Here is a 17,164-nt window from a genome sequence, read left to right on the forward strand (position 1 = left end):
CACACAAACGTGGCATTTAGACATGACCTAAATTAAGTGTTAACAAATACATCTCCTTTGTCCATTCGACAGTGGCAAGTATCTGTTTAAAATCTAATCCTCCTTCCCTCACCTCTCTTTTGTACTTTACAGCGTGGGCCAGGCTCCAGCACACATGTTCGTACTCAGTAGGTTACTTCAGAGGCAGCCCCTTCCACTTTGATGACACTATTTATGGAGGCAGGCATGGCTCTGTGTGAACAAGGGTAGAACGTCTGACCCTTCTGAAGGCTTGGGATCGCTGAAGTCTGGAGTCAATCACGGGATCTTTAGCACAGTTAGACGATTTATTCCTGTTGTTGTCTTTTGTTATCATCCACTTAGTGCAATTAAATCGCAGAAGTCCTGATTTACTAAAGCACTTGAGCACATGGCAGGCTCTAAAAGTACTCAGACATAACTTTCAGTACATGATTATATCCTAGTGAATTCAGTTTTGAAAAAAACAAAACAAAACCAACCCTTAGGCATACACATATAAATAAGACTATTCCTTCACTTTGCCAAGCAGAGATGGCTTGAAGGACGCATTTGTTACTGTGTTGAATTGGGACCTAATAAAGAACAGCCGTAGTTTTTCAGCTACAAACCACTGTGTATAAATCTTGGGGCAGCAATGTTGAAAATAACAGCTATTATCCACTATATCCACAGCTATTTCAGTGCAACTATGGTAACTCAAATGCCTGTCTAACTAAAGTTTGGCTATATCCCTAGCATTGTGTGGGTATTTTGACATAAGATCTTTAAACCCATCCAGTGTTCAGCATTCTTATATCTGGGCTGTCAGTAGGAAGCAAGCATGTACAGTCTGCCCTGAAGGCAGCTGGTTCCCAAGTAGCCTGTGGCTTTCTATAATTTCTGTACTCTGTTTGGCAGCTGATAGCCTGGGCTGGTCCTATAGAAAACTCTCTCCCTCTGACTTAGGCCTCAGTTAACTGAAATCCGCCCAAAACAATTGCATACTATTTTTTCTCTTGCTCTTTCCGAAGACTGTTTTGTACACAGAACAACATAATAACCTTTAATGACTGCTTCATGAGGTATATCCCAGTAGAGTACTTGCTCAAATTAAGGCTGGATTTGGGGACAAATAGCTTGATAGCATCCTCCCATTTGCAACCAGACTGCTAAACAGTGCTTCCCCCAAATAGTTCTGTTGGTCCTAAACTGCTAGTAGGAGAGTTAAAGTGTGATCTTCGGAAAGATGATCAGCCTTCTTAGTGCTTTCTAGTCTGTAAAAGGATCAATGGGGGTGGGAACATGGCTTCGGTCCAAAGAAAACTGCTTATCTGTGTGACTGCAACTGTGTAACTTAACTTGAGACTATGCAATTAGGTCTTCCATGATCACATCTAGTGAGTTCAAGAAATCAATATGAGAGAAGGTGTACAGTAGCATTTGCACAGGTGTGATACTCTGGAGTTGCTGTGTACATGCTACAGAAGTCACCGCAAGCACAGTAAATCTCATACATTACGATATACTAGACATTGCACAAACTGAATCAAATGCTCAGTTACTTCAGCTGCAGATTAGCTGTAGTGTCAGTCCAAGGACAGCTGGACTTGGATAGTCCAAGGTTTGCGGTGGAATTGATCTGCATGAGTACCATGGACATTTTTATGGGAACATAGTGCAGTCTGATCAGAGACACTTCCAAGCATCTGGAAACCCTTGGTAAATGTGCACATGAAGCAGTGACAACAGAGTGGCTAAAGCCAGCGAAGGCTCCTGCCTGCCCTGATCCAAGCAAGGTCCAAGAGGGCAAAGGTACTAGCCAGACATTTCTAAATAAGATTTTAGTACGGTGTTATTGTGTTATATTTGAGGATTTTTATTTATTTGTGGAGAAATTTTAGATATGCCTAGTAAGGATTTAGCTACTTATAACCATTCAACCCACTGGATGTTTATTCTTCAGTTTCATGAGCTGGATTTTAACATGGGCATGTGTTTCTGGAACTCTACGTTAATCAAGAAATGTTGTTAGGAGTATTATCAAAAAGCATTAACTACCATTAAAAAATTCTCTCTTCTGAATTCGATAGAAGGTGTGGGGTCAACAGTAGTTGTGCAATGTGCAGTAGTTTAACTTACTCTGTGGCCCACAGGGTCCAGGCAGCCAAGCAGGTTATCTTATATCAATTTTAACATTTAATGGACCCACTTAAGAAATATAACAGGATATAATGTATACTTTGAGGAGACAGAATCAGTGTTTAGCAGGAAAATATCAAATAAAATGGAGCATTATGTGTTATCTAATAGACTTATGACATTGTTTTTTCTTGCTATTTGTCTCTTGGTTTATCAACGTAAGCACTTTATACATTGTACGTCTAGCAAAGCTGGATGGCCAAGCCTGAGTGTGATAAGAACAGAGCCTTAGATCCAGCTGGCAAGTAATGTGAGTGGGACATGGCTGCAGTGGAGGTTTGGCTGTGGGTGGGAAGGAGCTAAAAGGCAGTCTAACTCAAGTACAAAGAAAGAAATGAGAAGGTAGATATATTGATTTGTAAAAAAACCCCAAAAGCCATTCTCCCCAATACCAAAACCACATACAAGTCTTTGTCCTTCTTCCTTCTCTTACTTCCTCTAAAAATCAAGTAAGACAAGTGTCAGCCAAAAAGCATTTATTAAGTATCACAGTGGTTGTTTGCTTTGTGGCAGGTAATGGCACATGATGGCTCTTTGAGACAAAGTGCTGCCCCTTGGCCAAAGTTGAGGAACTTTAGACAAGGGAATTGTAAAGGCTTTCAGTGTAGAAAAAAATTGCTTCTTCTGAAGAAGGTGAAAGTCTTACAAGTAGAAAGGACTAATCTGATGAAAGAGAAAGTGATCTATTGTAATGAGACATCCTCACCAGAGAAAGGTCATGAATCCTTTTGGACTCAACGTGTCTCTTCACCATGGGGCACAGCTGATCAGAAAAAACAAGCTGGAATGATGGACAAGTATGTTATGAGGCATGCACATAGGAAATTCCCATAGAGGAACAAACAGAACAAACAATAAACCATTTCTCAAGCACATAATTGTTTTTTCTCAAATGAACTATTACCAGATCACAGAAGCTTATCCAGAAAGTCATCACAGAAAAGCTAACTAATTTTTTGAAGTGTTCACCTTATGATCTTAGGAAGATTGTCACTAGAAAAGCTTTAATTATACAGAACATGGATGAGTTGATAAAATCTGAAATATCAATAAATTAACTTTTACAGTAAATTATTAAAAGAAATAATAGCAAATTGTCAAGATCACTCTTCACTGCACAGTTTCAAAGGAACTGAAGTATGAAATTGCTTAACTACTCTGGTGTAGAGTGTAATATTAGAACAGCTATACAGGATCAGACGCATACTAGTAGTGACCATAGCAAATACTTTGGAAAGAGTTTAAAAATAGGACAAGCATGCAGTAATGCTTCCCCAGCACTTTCTCTCAGTCTTCAAGAAGTTCAAATGACTCCCTAAGAAGAGAGGAGATCTTTGAATGTATTCATGTCAATATTTTGTGGTTTATTTTTCTCCACAAATTCATCTGTTTACTTTTTGAAACTATGTGAGCTTTTGCCAAGCCTAAGTAAATGCGGTAAGAAAGGCCTCTTTTTGTTGTGAAAGTATCACCTTTTCATTCCTTTCACAGACCATACTTTTTGTGTTAGAAGAAAAAGTGAACAACTGTTTCCTACTCATTTTCTCTGTGTTGCTCATAAGTTGCAGATCTTATTTTATTCTCCCAGTCATCTATTTTTTATCCTGAGGAGTCTCCTTAATTATTCCTCATAGAGAAGATGTTCCAAATCCACCATCCTTGCTGTCCCACTCTGAGCTTATTCACATTTTCAGAATGAGTTGTCAGAATACATGATATTTGAGGTGGCAGTGCATGAGGGGTTTGTATACAGCATGAGGTATAATCCTAATTTACTGCATAAGTATGCAATGGTGTGCATTTTCTTACACTCAGAGCAGTCTGTGTTATCAGTGATAACACAGCAATGTAATGCATTATTCTTTTGTGAAACTTAGTGTAAGCGGTGAGACATAGAAATTAAAGGTTTCTTCACCAAAATGGTGTTTAAGGCTACTAATTTCAGAGAGAATAACCTGGAACTAGGTTTTAAAGGTCATACTTAAACCCTGTAGAGGTGAGTGTTGTAAATGCGCCTAATAACTTGGTGTCCATAGCTACGTAACTGTCTTTTGTGGCTTTTAAATACCCAGAAACAGGACTTATATCCAATTTTGTGCAAACCCTTCAGTTACTGTTACTTACAAAACATAGAACAGTAAAAACTTTGAAGTATCTTGGCAGCTGTTTTAGCCCTTTTCCTTGCCACGAGGGGACAGAACTGGTATGAGACTCTAATGTCTAAAAAAGTGCACAGATTTTAAAATGAAAACACTCAACATCCTTCATGTAAACCAAGAAGACCTCCTTTTGGTTCTCCTTACTACCTACCTTAATGTGCTATAGGAATCCTTTTGAAACCTGTTAATTTTTAATAGCTGCTAAAAATTCAGCAGCAATGTCTCAAATCCTTTTATTCAAGCATATCATATAGCTATCTAGTGTGCTATTTCTAATAATTTCAGCTTGGTTAGGTACGCAATAACAATGATATTACATGTATTCAATCAAGTATTTTTATTCATAGAATCCATCTCAAATTTATTTTAGCGGTTTAAATAAGTGATTTTAATGTATATTTAGTCAAGCATTACAGTAGTGAGGGCTTAAGCAGATTAGAAATAAATGAATCCAATTAAAGAACACGTCTGTGAAATTTGATATGTCATAGGCATGAATGAACTGTTTGCACAGCAACTGTAAAGAACTCATTAATGATTAACTATCCAGAAGAGGTTTAATCAAGGATAAATTGTATAGAACATAGTTAAAAACATTTGCGTTGAATACATTAAGATCCTGTAGTAATAAAAACATGCTTCGCGCCAATAGTGACATGAGCACTGGTCCTGGGAAATGTATTTTTTTATCTGTGGCAGATGTGCAGCCAGGGACTGTTAGCTTAGTAACATAGCTTAGTTAGCTTAGCTATCATATGCGTGGATAGCGGGAGATTGTTCCTTCCAACAAAAAGATTTAATAGGCCAGATAGACAAAGATATTTCACAAAAGAAGTGTTTCCTGCAAGGATATATTGTTCTCCTCCCTTTCAGAGCTAATATTCAACAAAGCTAAGTTAGGGGTGATCCATGCTGGGGTAAATTTGACCCTACCAAAACTAGAAGTCACACTGGCCGCATTGAGGTTAAGCTCAAGCGAGTGCCAAGTGCTTGCCGAAATCCTGTGATACATGATTTGCCCAGTGTGGCACCAGTAGTCTGTGGGAAGGCTGAGAATTGAATCCAGATCACTTGGTTACTAGATCGATATTTCAAAGATGTCAGTGATATTCAAGGTATATTTTTAACATGTAAAAATATTAAGAAGTCTGAGATGGGAAAATCTGCCCTGTGTAACAGCAGTCTGTTGCACTGTTGTCAGTCAGGCTTTTTGGGAAACAGAAACTATCTTACATGGACATGTGAGAACTCATGTTTATGTGACATTAATCCCTAAAGGGTTGCTGTGTACATGCAATTGTTGATGCTCTGAGGTGACATGGGTTTTTCTGGAGCGGTTGAAAAGGAGTAGGTGGAAGAAAAAAGTTAGACTTTTAAAGTCTCATTTAACAGACCTGTGATTTATTCAGAAATATTATTTTGAATGTGCAGGTGAATTTAAAGTAATGGAAAACCCCACATGAGTAAAAAGAAGTCACATAATGATTTAATAAAGGCTGATGGAATGGATGTGAGTCATGAAGTTCTACATGATTTAGGATGCCTTCAGATAAAGTATTCTTAACTATTTGGTGACAATTGGAAAAAAAAAAAAAGCATTGCAGCCATGTTTCTATAATCCAAATTTCTCATTACCAGGCAGATTCTAACAAAAACAAACATTTATGAACTCCTTTCAAATATATTTCTCCATTTAACTTGGCAAGCACTGAATATACATCAAACATGAGTTCTAGACAGTTGTGCTCCTAGGCACCTCACATTTGAAGGAAAGCACTCCCAGTATAAATAAATGTTACATAATTGAACTCAGGTAATAATATTTGCTTTATTTAAAGATTTTTTTTTCATTGCTATCTGTAACTAAATGTGGTAGTTATATTTATGTATAGTCAACCTAGAATATCTTAGGCATTTTATTCATGAACAACAATAAATCCCCAGTACATATTTTCATCTAGCAGATCTAGTAAATAGAGACAAATACAGTGTACAAAGGGCTCATTTTGGAGCCAGAAATGGCTAGACATGTCATTGGGAATGACAAACTGTACTTTCAGATTGCTGAAAACTCTGCCACACCGTGATTATCTAGAGGCCAGGATGTTTTATTTAGCTCCAACTGGTAGTTACATGACTGCATTCTGAGATGAGAAACCAATCAGATAAAATTTCTCTTACAGTAGTTGTCTAGAGGATATCACCAGATGTTTGTGTTAAATAGTTCATATAGAAAACTTTGTGCTTAAATTTTCCTGAATGTATCAAATCATTTAACTAAACTTTCTCATTTGGATTTCTCTGTCTTAAAAAGAAACTACAGAAACCTGATAGCATGTATGCGGATCTCATGGCTGTAAAATTTGACTCAACAAGATGTAAACAGCTACTGTTGCTGATGCTATTTGTGGAGATAAATGAGTGCTTGGAACTTAGTGAAGGGATCCAATATACAGATCTCATACTTCTCCAAGTAGATGCATTGCTTAACCATCAAGTGTACTAATGATAAACAACCACTTGAAAGATTTCTGGAGGGTCTTTCCAATTACTTCGGTGAGCAGTAGGTCAGGCCCATATGGGACTCCAGAAGTTTTAGAAAGGAGGATTACCAATATCATTCCAATAACTGATGGGAAAACGGGGAGTATCTCTGAGGTCACACAACTGAATGTCAGTGTAGTTTCATAACAAGCAGCAAGGTTCGACAACTTTTTTCTCACTTTGTCCTGAAACTTGGCTTCCTGTATGAGCTGAGTGAAACTTCCTTATTTTGACTGGTTCTGGAAGATGCGAAAGGGATTGCATATGCTCCTCCTGACAAGTCTTGTGAGCAGACTGAGGCCTTTGTAAACATTTTTGAGACACATTGTACATGAACAGAGGACAGAGCAGATGAGGAAATTGTCTGTTTTGTTGTACCATCTGCTGATTTAGAAAGCCATGAAGATGACAAACAACCAGAATCTGTTCTCTTTTCACTAATTTGCTAAATGGTGCTCTGTTAGCATTGCATGAGCTGGAGTGTGGAAATGTTAAAACTTGCAGGCATTGTTTAAAAGTAGAAGAATTATATATTACAGTATTGTGGTTAGACATGCATGAGGATGTGCCAGACTTTTACCACCTTCATGGAAGATTTTAACTGAGTTGCAACAGCTCAGCAAAATAGACTCAACATTAATGACATTAACACCTTTAGTTTAATCTTACAATTTCTATTCTACGTTCTGTTAGACCAGCAGAAAATTTGACAAATATAATTTTTCTGATTTTTAGCTAAAAGAAATGCAGAGTGCATATTACCCTTTTCATATATTTTGCATGTAAAACTAGAAGAAATGATGACCATATACTCACGTCCGTTTGGTTCAATAGAAATAATAGTGCAACTGATTAAAATTACACTATGTTTTCTTTTGCATGAACAATGCTTCTCACTTTGCTTCAGTTGCATGAAGAACCTGCTGCATTAAGGTCACCTAAAGCTTTTACTTTCAGCTTGTTAATTACTTTGTGTAAGGAAAGACGTGGCTGTAGGTTATCAAGTGTTTGTCAGGTTTAGGTGGTCACATGATGCCTCTTTATTCTTTATTTACTGCAATTTCCAATGACAGTGTGATCATTGCATATTGATCAGACTATCAATTGAAAGATACCTAAGAAAAAGTGTAAGATCTGTTTCCAGTTGTATACTGATATTTTGGTTGCTGCTGGAGAGAATGAGCTGAAATGCATTTCTAATTCAGTGCTGTAACTCCACGTACAAAAATTTAATTTCTGTGAAACTTCTTTAAGGTGTCTAAATTTAGTGTCTTTTGATGGAAATAAATGCACTGTAAACATTTGCCTCTCTGTTGGTCATCCATGTATTCTCAGTCACCGCATGTATAGCTTTTTCTTCCCTTCTCGTATGTTGTGGCATTAGCGTAAAAAGATGCTCCTTCTTATGGCTTTTGCAGAGGTTTCTATGGACTGAGAACTTTTTCTTCTTTTCTAAAGGTTTTCTTCTTGTTTTGAATGTTATCCTGCTTATGGCTGTAGATCTCTGTAGATCTCTATTCATGAGTCTGATTGTCCTTCTTAAGTTCTGTTGGTTGAATCTGGATATTTATTCTTCACTAATGGATGTCATTATTTTACTGCTTCCTCTGAATACATCCTGTTGAGCTGCTCTTTCTATTTGAAAGCATTTTTCAGGGCTTAAGTTCTCTTCCGTTCCATAGCCAAAACTGTCTTTAAGTAGGGAATCTTAATATCTTCAGTAGTATTTGTGCTTTTAGCTCTCTAATGCTAAGGTCTAGCCTTACTCTAGTTTTCCAATTTTCATTAAAGTAGTCCCAAACTTCAGCCTATTACTTGAAAAAACACAACTACAAAAAAGACCAGCTTATGTGTACAGTTTTAGTTTGTCTTGGGCCACCCTGTGCCCACTGGGTGTCTGTCACTAATTCCAGTCTTCCCAACATTATTTGTAGTAATGCTGACTCACCCTTTCCTCAAGTTTTTTCCTTCAAAAAGGCTGTATAAAACCTTTTTTTTTTTTTCTGTTTCACAGTGAGCTCTATCCACAGGCTCAGTGCCATATTTGGCTCTGCTGTTTGCTGAGAATTCAGGCTTTGTGGTGCTTTGATACTACCCTAACTGTTCTTTTTTGGGTCTATCTGCTAATGAGTCATTTCGTTAGACAGGCTGTTGCCACCATGTTTCATGTTGTAAATTTTGGCAATAGTAGTAGGCAGAAAATGTCTTCTAAGGCTGAATTGTGAGAACTCTTCACATAAGTGTTGCAGATCCAGCTGGCATCTGAGTCATGTACAAACAGATTGGCTTCCTCTTCCAAGTGTTCTTCTGCTTCAAACTTTATCCTTAGTCTATGCAGCTTTCTATAGCTAGACCCCTTTAGTAAAGAATGCTTTGTACTCAACTTTCAATTGCTTTATTGCAGACAAGTGCAGTTGGTACAGCTATAAATCCTTGGTTCTTCGTGATGCTAGCTCTAGTACATCTCTAAGTGCTTCCAAAACTAGACTCAGTCTTTATAGTGGGCATTGGAAGAACCAGAGACATGGGACAGAGTGGAAATGCTTCTGGGAGTTAGATCTGAGAAGAAAATGGGAAGCAGCATGTTGTAGCAAGAGGATTTTATGCTTTGTCTTCTGATTTCACTTAGAGTGAAGCATGGTAATCCAGTCTGTAGGTGCCTGATACATTGACCATACAGGCCAGATTCTCATATGAGGGGGAGGGACAAGATAGAGGAGAAATAATACATTTTTGGAAGCATATGCTACCAAAAGCATATGCATCCAAGTTTTTTGAGGAGTCAAAGAGGACCCAGAATTTTCATCCAACTGTGGAAAGAATGGCTGTTTTCCATCATGAAAAGGTGGAGGTCTTCAATGTGTTTCCCTTTGGAAAGAAGCATCACTTTGGTCTTGTCTGGATTCAGTTCGATCCATCTGTTCTTCATTTAAGAGCTAATTTCCTGTAGTTATTCTGATGTTTTATAGTGATGATAGTTGCATCAGAAAATGAGATAAATAGTAGATTGTCAGTAACATACTGTTAGCAATTGAAGACATGCCATATCACTCTCTCTCTCAGCAGTCTCATGTAGATAGATGTAGACTGCAGGGTTCCCTGTGGGATCCTGAAGATGAGGACCTTAGAGGAAGAGGTTCATATCCACCACCTTTTTTTGAATTACACGTGGAACAAAAAATGAAGTACTACCATGTTGCTGGGACTGTGTAATAGAAGATTCAGTTGTCTGAGACAGGAATCTGGAGATTGCACTTCCATGGTTGATGGAAGTTTTATAAATTACTCCAAGAAGTTGTGAGAATTTCCATCTGTAGTTTGTGTACCACTAGGAGCCCTGGTTCCTTCTTTGCCTCACAGTGCATATGGTTATGCTCAAACATCTTCATTTCTTGGTGGAACATCTTCTGCATCTGACATTGAGACCACAGGACCCTTCCTCCATATTTTCTTTGCCCCCGCCCTCCCCCTCTCCCCCCCCTTTTTTTTTTAACTTCTGGTATTTATTTTGGTCTGTTACTATTGGTGTTCTGGTGTCTATCTTGGCTCTTCTGAAGTGTAGATGTGCTAGGGTAGGGTTGAGATGGTATTGAATCATGCCTTAGTGATGCAGAAAAGTCCAGGTGTTTCATCTTCAAGGAGAGTGCAGATATGCTCTTTTTCTAAATGAGAACTTTGCATTCAGCAACAGGAACTTCAGATAATGTTTTTCTTACCCTTTCCTTAATGATGTTATTGTATAAGCAATTGGCTGCAAATACCAGCTTGTGGTGTTTATTTTAATGTGTGGTGTCCTGGAAGGATGACTCCTCAGCACGACGATAGCAAGTACTCAGAAAACTGGCACATAATGGCAGGTAAGCTTTTGGACAGCCTGATTTGCCTGGGTTTGCCTACAGTGTAGTCTGTAGGATTTGAATGCTTGGCCCTTACACAAATTGTAATAACAGGCAAGTAGTGTTGGAGTGATGGTCTGAATACTGGGATGCTGTTTCATCCAATTTTTGAAAATGTTTCCAGTGTCATGAGAAAGCAGAAGAGTGTTATAGGGTGGCATACACCAGAGATGGTGAGGTAATGGCAGGAGCACTGAGCTATGGGTTCTCTAGCGAAAAGGGAGTAAAAATAATTGGGACATTCCAAACCAAAACAGAACCTCCTCATTTTACTATGGCTGTGAACAACTTATCTACTTAGTTTTGATTAATTTTATTTTCTGAAGGCAACACTTTCTGCATCTGACACTGAGGCCAGAGGACCTTTCCTTTTCTTACAATCAAATGATAAGGAGGAATGTGTATATCAGGATGAAACTGATAGTTTTTTCAGGACTATTGATAATATCTCATGCTACTGTAGTAATTAAATATGAAGATTTCTTGACATCCTTTGTTTCTGATGTTTTGCATAACATCAAGGTAATTTTGTAAGACTCAGTTATGGAGACAGATACTTCACATGTCAAATCAAGGTGTCTGGATGGAAATTCTGAGGATAACCACAGGAAAGATTGATGGTTTCAAAATATGTGGATGAGCCTTACCTGTCAAATAGGTCAAAGCAAATCCCAATATTCAGATGCTTTCACTGCAGGCAGAATATTTGAAATGCAAATATTATAGCAGAGGCCTGTCTCTATTAAAGCCAAAATTTGAAGAAATGACTTCACTAAGAAGTAATTTTGTATTACAAAACATTGATGATACTTGGCCAATCTCTCTCTGCTATGGACTGGAAGCAGCGTAGTCAGCACAATCAGTGATTTGTTTTCATGTGTTATGTATACATGGATACATACACATTGTCTGCATTGCAAAAAAATCTTCAGCCTCTTCAACCAACAATATATGTGTGATTATAGAGCAAGATATTGTTGCTAAAGTTCAGTGAACAATTTATTATTAATATAATTCATTAAGGATGAGTCTTTAGATTTTGAATGGAGTATGGGGTAATGTGTGAATGAATATGTTTGCCTCCTTGACTGCATAAGAGAAACATTCTTCCCATGCTCTCCTACTTTGTTGATTAACACAAAGGAAGAGAAAAGCCATGAATCCTTCCTCTTTTGCTCCAGGTAGGCAGGTCAGGAAGAAACTCTTTCTTCGCTCTCTTTCAATAAATCATTGTCAGAATAGGTTCCGTATGCCTACATGAAAGCTGGAGAGCTCATTCCTTACTCCCCTGAGTACCAGCAGACATGCAGATGTGTGCAGAGGGTGCAGTCTCGTGCATAGACTCTTGTTATGCTTAGCAAGGCTTTGTGAATGATGCCACTTTTCCTTACTTTTATGTATTTATTAGACAATTTGAAGAAACTAACACTCAACTTCACAAACTGCTGTTATATCTAGCTTCCCATAGAAAACCTCTAGTATTTTGCGAGTGGGGGACAGACCATTTAAATTGCAAGATTTGTATTTATTTGTTTTCTCTGACTGGAAAATTTTTTCCTTATAAGAAACTCCAAATAGAGGAATAAACACAAAATGCATAGAAGAAGAAAAATTCAAAAATTTGCACCTGAAAAATTTTGCCTGAAGTCTTGTAAATAAAGAAAAATACAACTTTAAATATGAAGTGTTTTCCATTAAAAAATTATTTGTTCAGTTTATTTAGTCATCTATGTAGCCTGTTATGTGCATGCCCATATATGCATGAACACACACACACACACATATACACATTTGGTAAGCTTGTAGTTGTACAGTTAGAAGAGTTTTGAGGAAAATATATCCTATTTACTGCTTAGCTATGTGACCAAAGCAGAACTGTAATATAAATCTCAGAAATTTCCATCCCATTGTTTTTTATTACTGAAGAAAGTAGATCAGGATGATAACAGTTGGATGCAAAAAGCAATCATATTTTCAGTATAAAAATAGTGCTATTCTTTAGTAAGCTATACTACTTAAAGGTAATAGGGGGATATTCTGGCTTGCCCTGGATGGTTTTATTATTTTTCCTTAAAAATATCTTTTGTTTCCACCCCCCACTAAGAAGGAAGGAATGTTTCCCATTAAGATACAAAGTGAGTTTGTTTTTCACTTTTGCCTTTTATATAGGGATACTGAATATAAAGGACTACAGCTCTCCCTGGATCAGGTCACTGCTACCAAGCCGGCATTCTCATACGCAAATTCAACTCCGACCATAACGGATAATAGAAAGGGAAGCAAATCTCGCCTCTCGAGCACAAAGTCAAAATCAAGGACATCACCATACCCGCAGGTAGTTGTCTTTGAAAAACAAAATTAAATCTTTTTTAATATCTTGATTTTGACTGCTATTTTACCCAAATAATTAGAATGGGCTAAAGAACATGTTACTCAAATGGAATAAAGGATGAGAGGTTATAAGATCTTGAGAGAGGAATATGTTTCTTTAAACTGTTTCTAAAAAGCTAGAAACATTTACGTTTCAGCATGGATAATAAATAATAATCAACAACAGCACATGGCTCAGAGTTAATGAGGAGCGGACAAAAGGACAAGCAAAAATGTTGGTTTTGAAATACTTTGGTTTGAGAGGACTGTGAGTTTTGCCATTTGAGAAAGCTTGCTTTTTCTTACTCACTCCTTAATATTTCCAACATATCTAGAAAGCTGCCAGATGTTTGACAGCAGTTTAATACTGAAATCTTAGTCAGGAAGAGTGAGTTTTGAGAAGGGAAAGCAACAAGCTAACTTGCTGGACTGGAACAAGAAAGCTTTTCTATGTACAAAGCTTTGAAAGGGAGAAAGCATTAAGAGGTGGCCATTGGCATCTGTAGACTTTAATTTCCCAGATTTCATTTTCAGGCCTAATGTGAAAGGAACATGTCCCTGCTTGGCAAATGGACCAGACTTGATTTGGTCTCTGAACTGGAGCTTACCTAATACGTTTATGCAACTGATTTCTGCGAACAATGTGCATACTTACATTGTCAGCCCTTTGGCTCAAATAAATCTCTTTGTCAAAATAACTATTATGTTTAGTGAATAATGATGCAAGTCTTACTGACCTTATGCCACCACACAGTGGATATAAATGTGTGCATTCATGATGTAATATTGGAGAGCTATGTATTTTTAAAGAGTCCAGGTCAATATTTAACTAATAATGACCTTGATGACTACAGTTTCTCTGCAGGCACAATGTTTTCTAAACTGACCACTAAGAGTGTATAATATGATCCCAACTGTCTACATCACTTCCTTGTTTTCTTTCTTTTTCCCCTCAAAGGTACCAAGGCTAAGACTTTCAGTTAAATGACATCTGCTGTTGACACAGGGAATAATAACCAAGTGCATAGATATGAACTTGGATTCCTCATTTTACGAATCTAATTTTGCCAGAGGTTGTTATGCCTCTTGCTGTTTAATAATTTGTTCACATACTTTTCTGTGGGTTGTTAAAGAAGAGTTTTTCTTTTGAACGCAGTACACCAAGCAATTGTAATGAAACTGCTTCAAAGCATTGGGAAAGACATCTATAATTAATTCTAAATCAGACTTTTGAGGTGGCCATCTTTGATTTACTGAAATTACTCTTAATCTCACCTTATACAGTCCTTTCAGAAGTCCTCATTTGCTAGCAGGACAATCCCAAATGAAGATCTGTTATTCTCCCACATCAATTCACTTTCTGAAAGTGTGACCTTTATCAGGACCTCCTTAATCTCTTCACAACCAGGAAAAAAAACTGACCTAGTGCAGTGTTGAGACTGTTGGTTTATCAGGGATTGTTGTCTGAAGGCTCAGGATGTTTAGTCTCCAGTTTCATTTTGCATCCTCATTACCATCTGCCTGGTAGTAAAGTCAAAGATTTCATCATTCAAAAAGAAGCCAGCCGTGCTAGTTGCCAGTATCTTGAAAAATGGTCATTCCATTCATTGTAGCACATCACCACAAGCAACGCTGGCAGCTTGGCTTTGCATCCCTCTCATCCTTCTCCACCACTGAATAAACTGTTGAAAGACTGAGAAAAGCTGTTTTGAAGAACATGCAGCAGGTGGTATGGCCTGTGTCCCTCAGTCTCCAGTCCATGTAATTTGCCAGTCAGTTGCTGAGAATTAGAGTGTGACTCAAAAGCCACAGTAGAAAAGTGAAGGCATGGATTTTGGCTTACAAGGGAGCCTGGGTTTTGGTGGAGGAAGGAAGCAGGAAGTTTATCAGTAAAATAATGGCAGTGGGCAAAGTATTTCTTGAAGTTAAGGGCACATGGGAGATTTAAAATATATCTACTTTCTTTTAAATTTATTTCTCTTTAGTATTTACTTTGTTTCACTCTTGAAGAGAAAAGGGAATCATGTGCTTTATTGGGTGTTGACTGAGAATCCTCTCCCTTGCCAGCTCTGTGCCCCTAGGATAGATATGTGAGATGTGAATTGTAAGAAAACCGTGATAATAAGTTTCAGCTGTTTGTTTAATACTAGGGCAAAAAATGGATGTTTTGGTCACCAAAGACAGTGTTAATGCTTTTTTTTTCCTCAAATCTTATGAAAAAGCAGACATAATGTAGTACGGCACTTGTAGATTGTTCAAGGAAAACTGAGTTTGTTAAATTGGCGGTGTTGGTCTGCATCTGATTAACAGAATGACTTTAGTACAGTGGGCTGGTGAGTTTTGTGAAGCCAGTCCCAGGCCAAGGGAAGGTCAAACAGAGAGGAGGGCAACCCAAAATTCATGAGGCAGCTATGGGACCTGCCCAAACACATTGAACAGTGATCTTCTAGTTCTGTCTTACCAGAGAGGTGGAGAGCTGAAAGAGGAGGTGAAAAAATGAGAAAAATGAAGTCTTAAGAGAGATTTGCATAAAACAAAAGTTCTGAGTTGGTTTAAAGATGCCTGTAGTCTTCCTCTGTAATAATAATCACTGTGAGGGGCTCTCAACATCTATCCCTGGACCTAATTTATTTTGTGTTCCCAAAAGCTAGCCCTGGACCTCATTTATTCTATACACAGGAAATAACAACAAGACTGGAAAAACGTTTTAATTGTGATCATCTGAACTGCTTTGGAGTTTAATCTCTCATTAATTACTATTGTTTAAAAAAATATTTTAAATTGTCTATAGTCTGCCTCTAATGGAAACATTTTATGGTCAGATCTGGGTAAATGTTTATTGCTTCATATCTCATCTTGTTCTTGGATAAAGGTTATATGTATATAAAATGAACACATGCATACAAGTAAGGATGTACACAAGAGCTTTGGTGTGTGTTACAGCATGCATGAATTTTTGGAATTAAGACCCTTCTCTAGTAGGTATATATTAATCCACCTGGTTTTGGAGGTAAATAGATTTTACAGCTCCTCTAAACAGATAATCTGGATTAATTCTGCAATATCACACAATGGGGTAAAGATCACAGAATCGGGCTGAATTCTAGTCAACTTTTTAGTATTATTATTATTACTATTTTTATTTATTTCTTCCTGTAGGCTAAAGCTTTGGCAACTTCCAGTGTATTCAAAAGCAAAGCAAACCCCTCTTTTTATAGTAAACATAACTCCTGATCTGGTGAAGAGTCACCAGCAGTGGGGGTTATTTTAATGGACATGCTGTATTACTTTAATCTAAGCCTTTCACCATCTGTTCTGCCTATAACAGTGAATGCAAAAAGAACATATTTTACATTTCAGGATTACATTAGTAAAAAGTAAGATAAAAGTGATTTAAAAGCATGCATATGTTCTTAGTACAATGCAGCCTGCATCTGTGATGTTTTTTCTCATGGCTAAGACACAAATCAAGAGGAAAGCTGCTGATGCTGATGTAGTGAAAGTTTTTCATGGAAAAGAGGGCTCTGAGAGGGTTTCACCATATATTTAATGCTTATAATGATAAAAACCTGAGTAGGCTGCCAGAAAAATCAGATCTCTATAACATCTATTGTTTGAGCATCTGGCATGGTGTGTAGAGCAGACTGATGTTGCTGCATACGACAGGATGAGAGCTCAAGCCAGTGGGACACCTGCAGGAATGAAAGGTCAGGAAAAAGAAAATCAGCCCCAAAATACTACAACTGTCAGCTGTCCATGTGCTTTCATAAAATAAGCTTTTCTTAGGTGTGGAATTGATATTTTCCTATTTCCCTGCCAATTCAGCTCTCCTGAAGTTTTTGTTTGTTTTGTGGATTTTGTTTTGTTTTGTTTTGTTTCGAGTGAAAAGAGCATCAATGATGGCCTATAACCCTTTTCTCTGTCAGTGCTGATCCTGCTCTTGTACTCTCACTGCGATGGTACACTGGATTAGCAGTCTGGAAGACATTTCTGCAT

At 37.6% G+C, this 17,164-nt stretch overlaps 1 protein-coding gene across 1 annotated transcript in view; it reads left to right on the forward strand.

The window, feature by feature from the left end:
* Positions 1-17,164, forward strand: part of SIM1 (SIM bHLH transcription factor 1) — a gene marked incomplete at both ends in the record, with an annotated part of 44,796 nt that overhangs the window by 21,896 nt on the left and 5,736 nt on the right. The window contains one exon of the mRNA XM_082048413.1: positions 12,968-13,133. Coding sequence (XP_081904539.1) covers positions 12,968-13,133 — 166 coding nt within the window. The remainder of the gene's footprint in view (positions 1-12,967; positions 13,134-17,164) is intronic.

The sequence above is a fragment of the Streptopelia decaocto genome (genome assembly GCF_964273445.1).
Source record: "Streptopelia decaocto genome assembly, chromosome: 3".
NCBI classification, from domain to species: Eukaryota; Metazoa; Chordata; class Aves; order Columbiformes; family Columbidae; genus Streptopelia; species Streptopelia decaocto.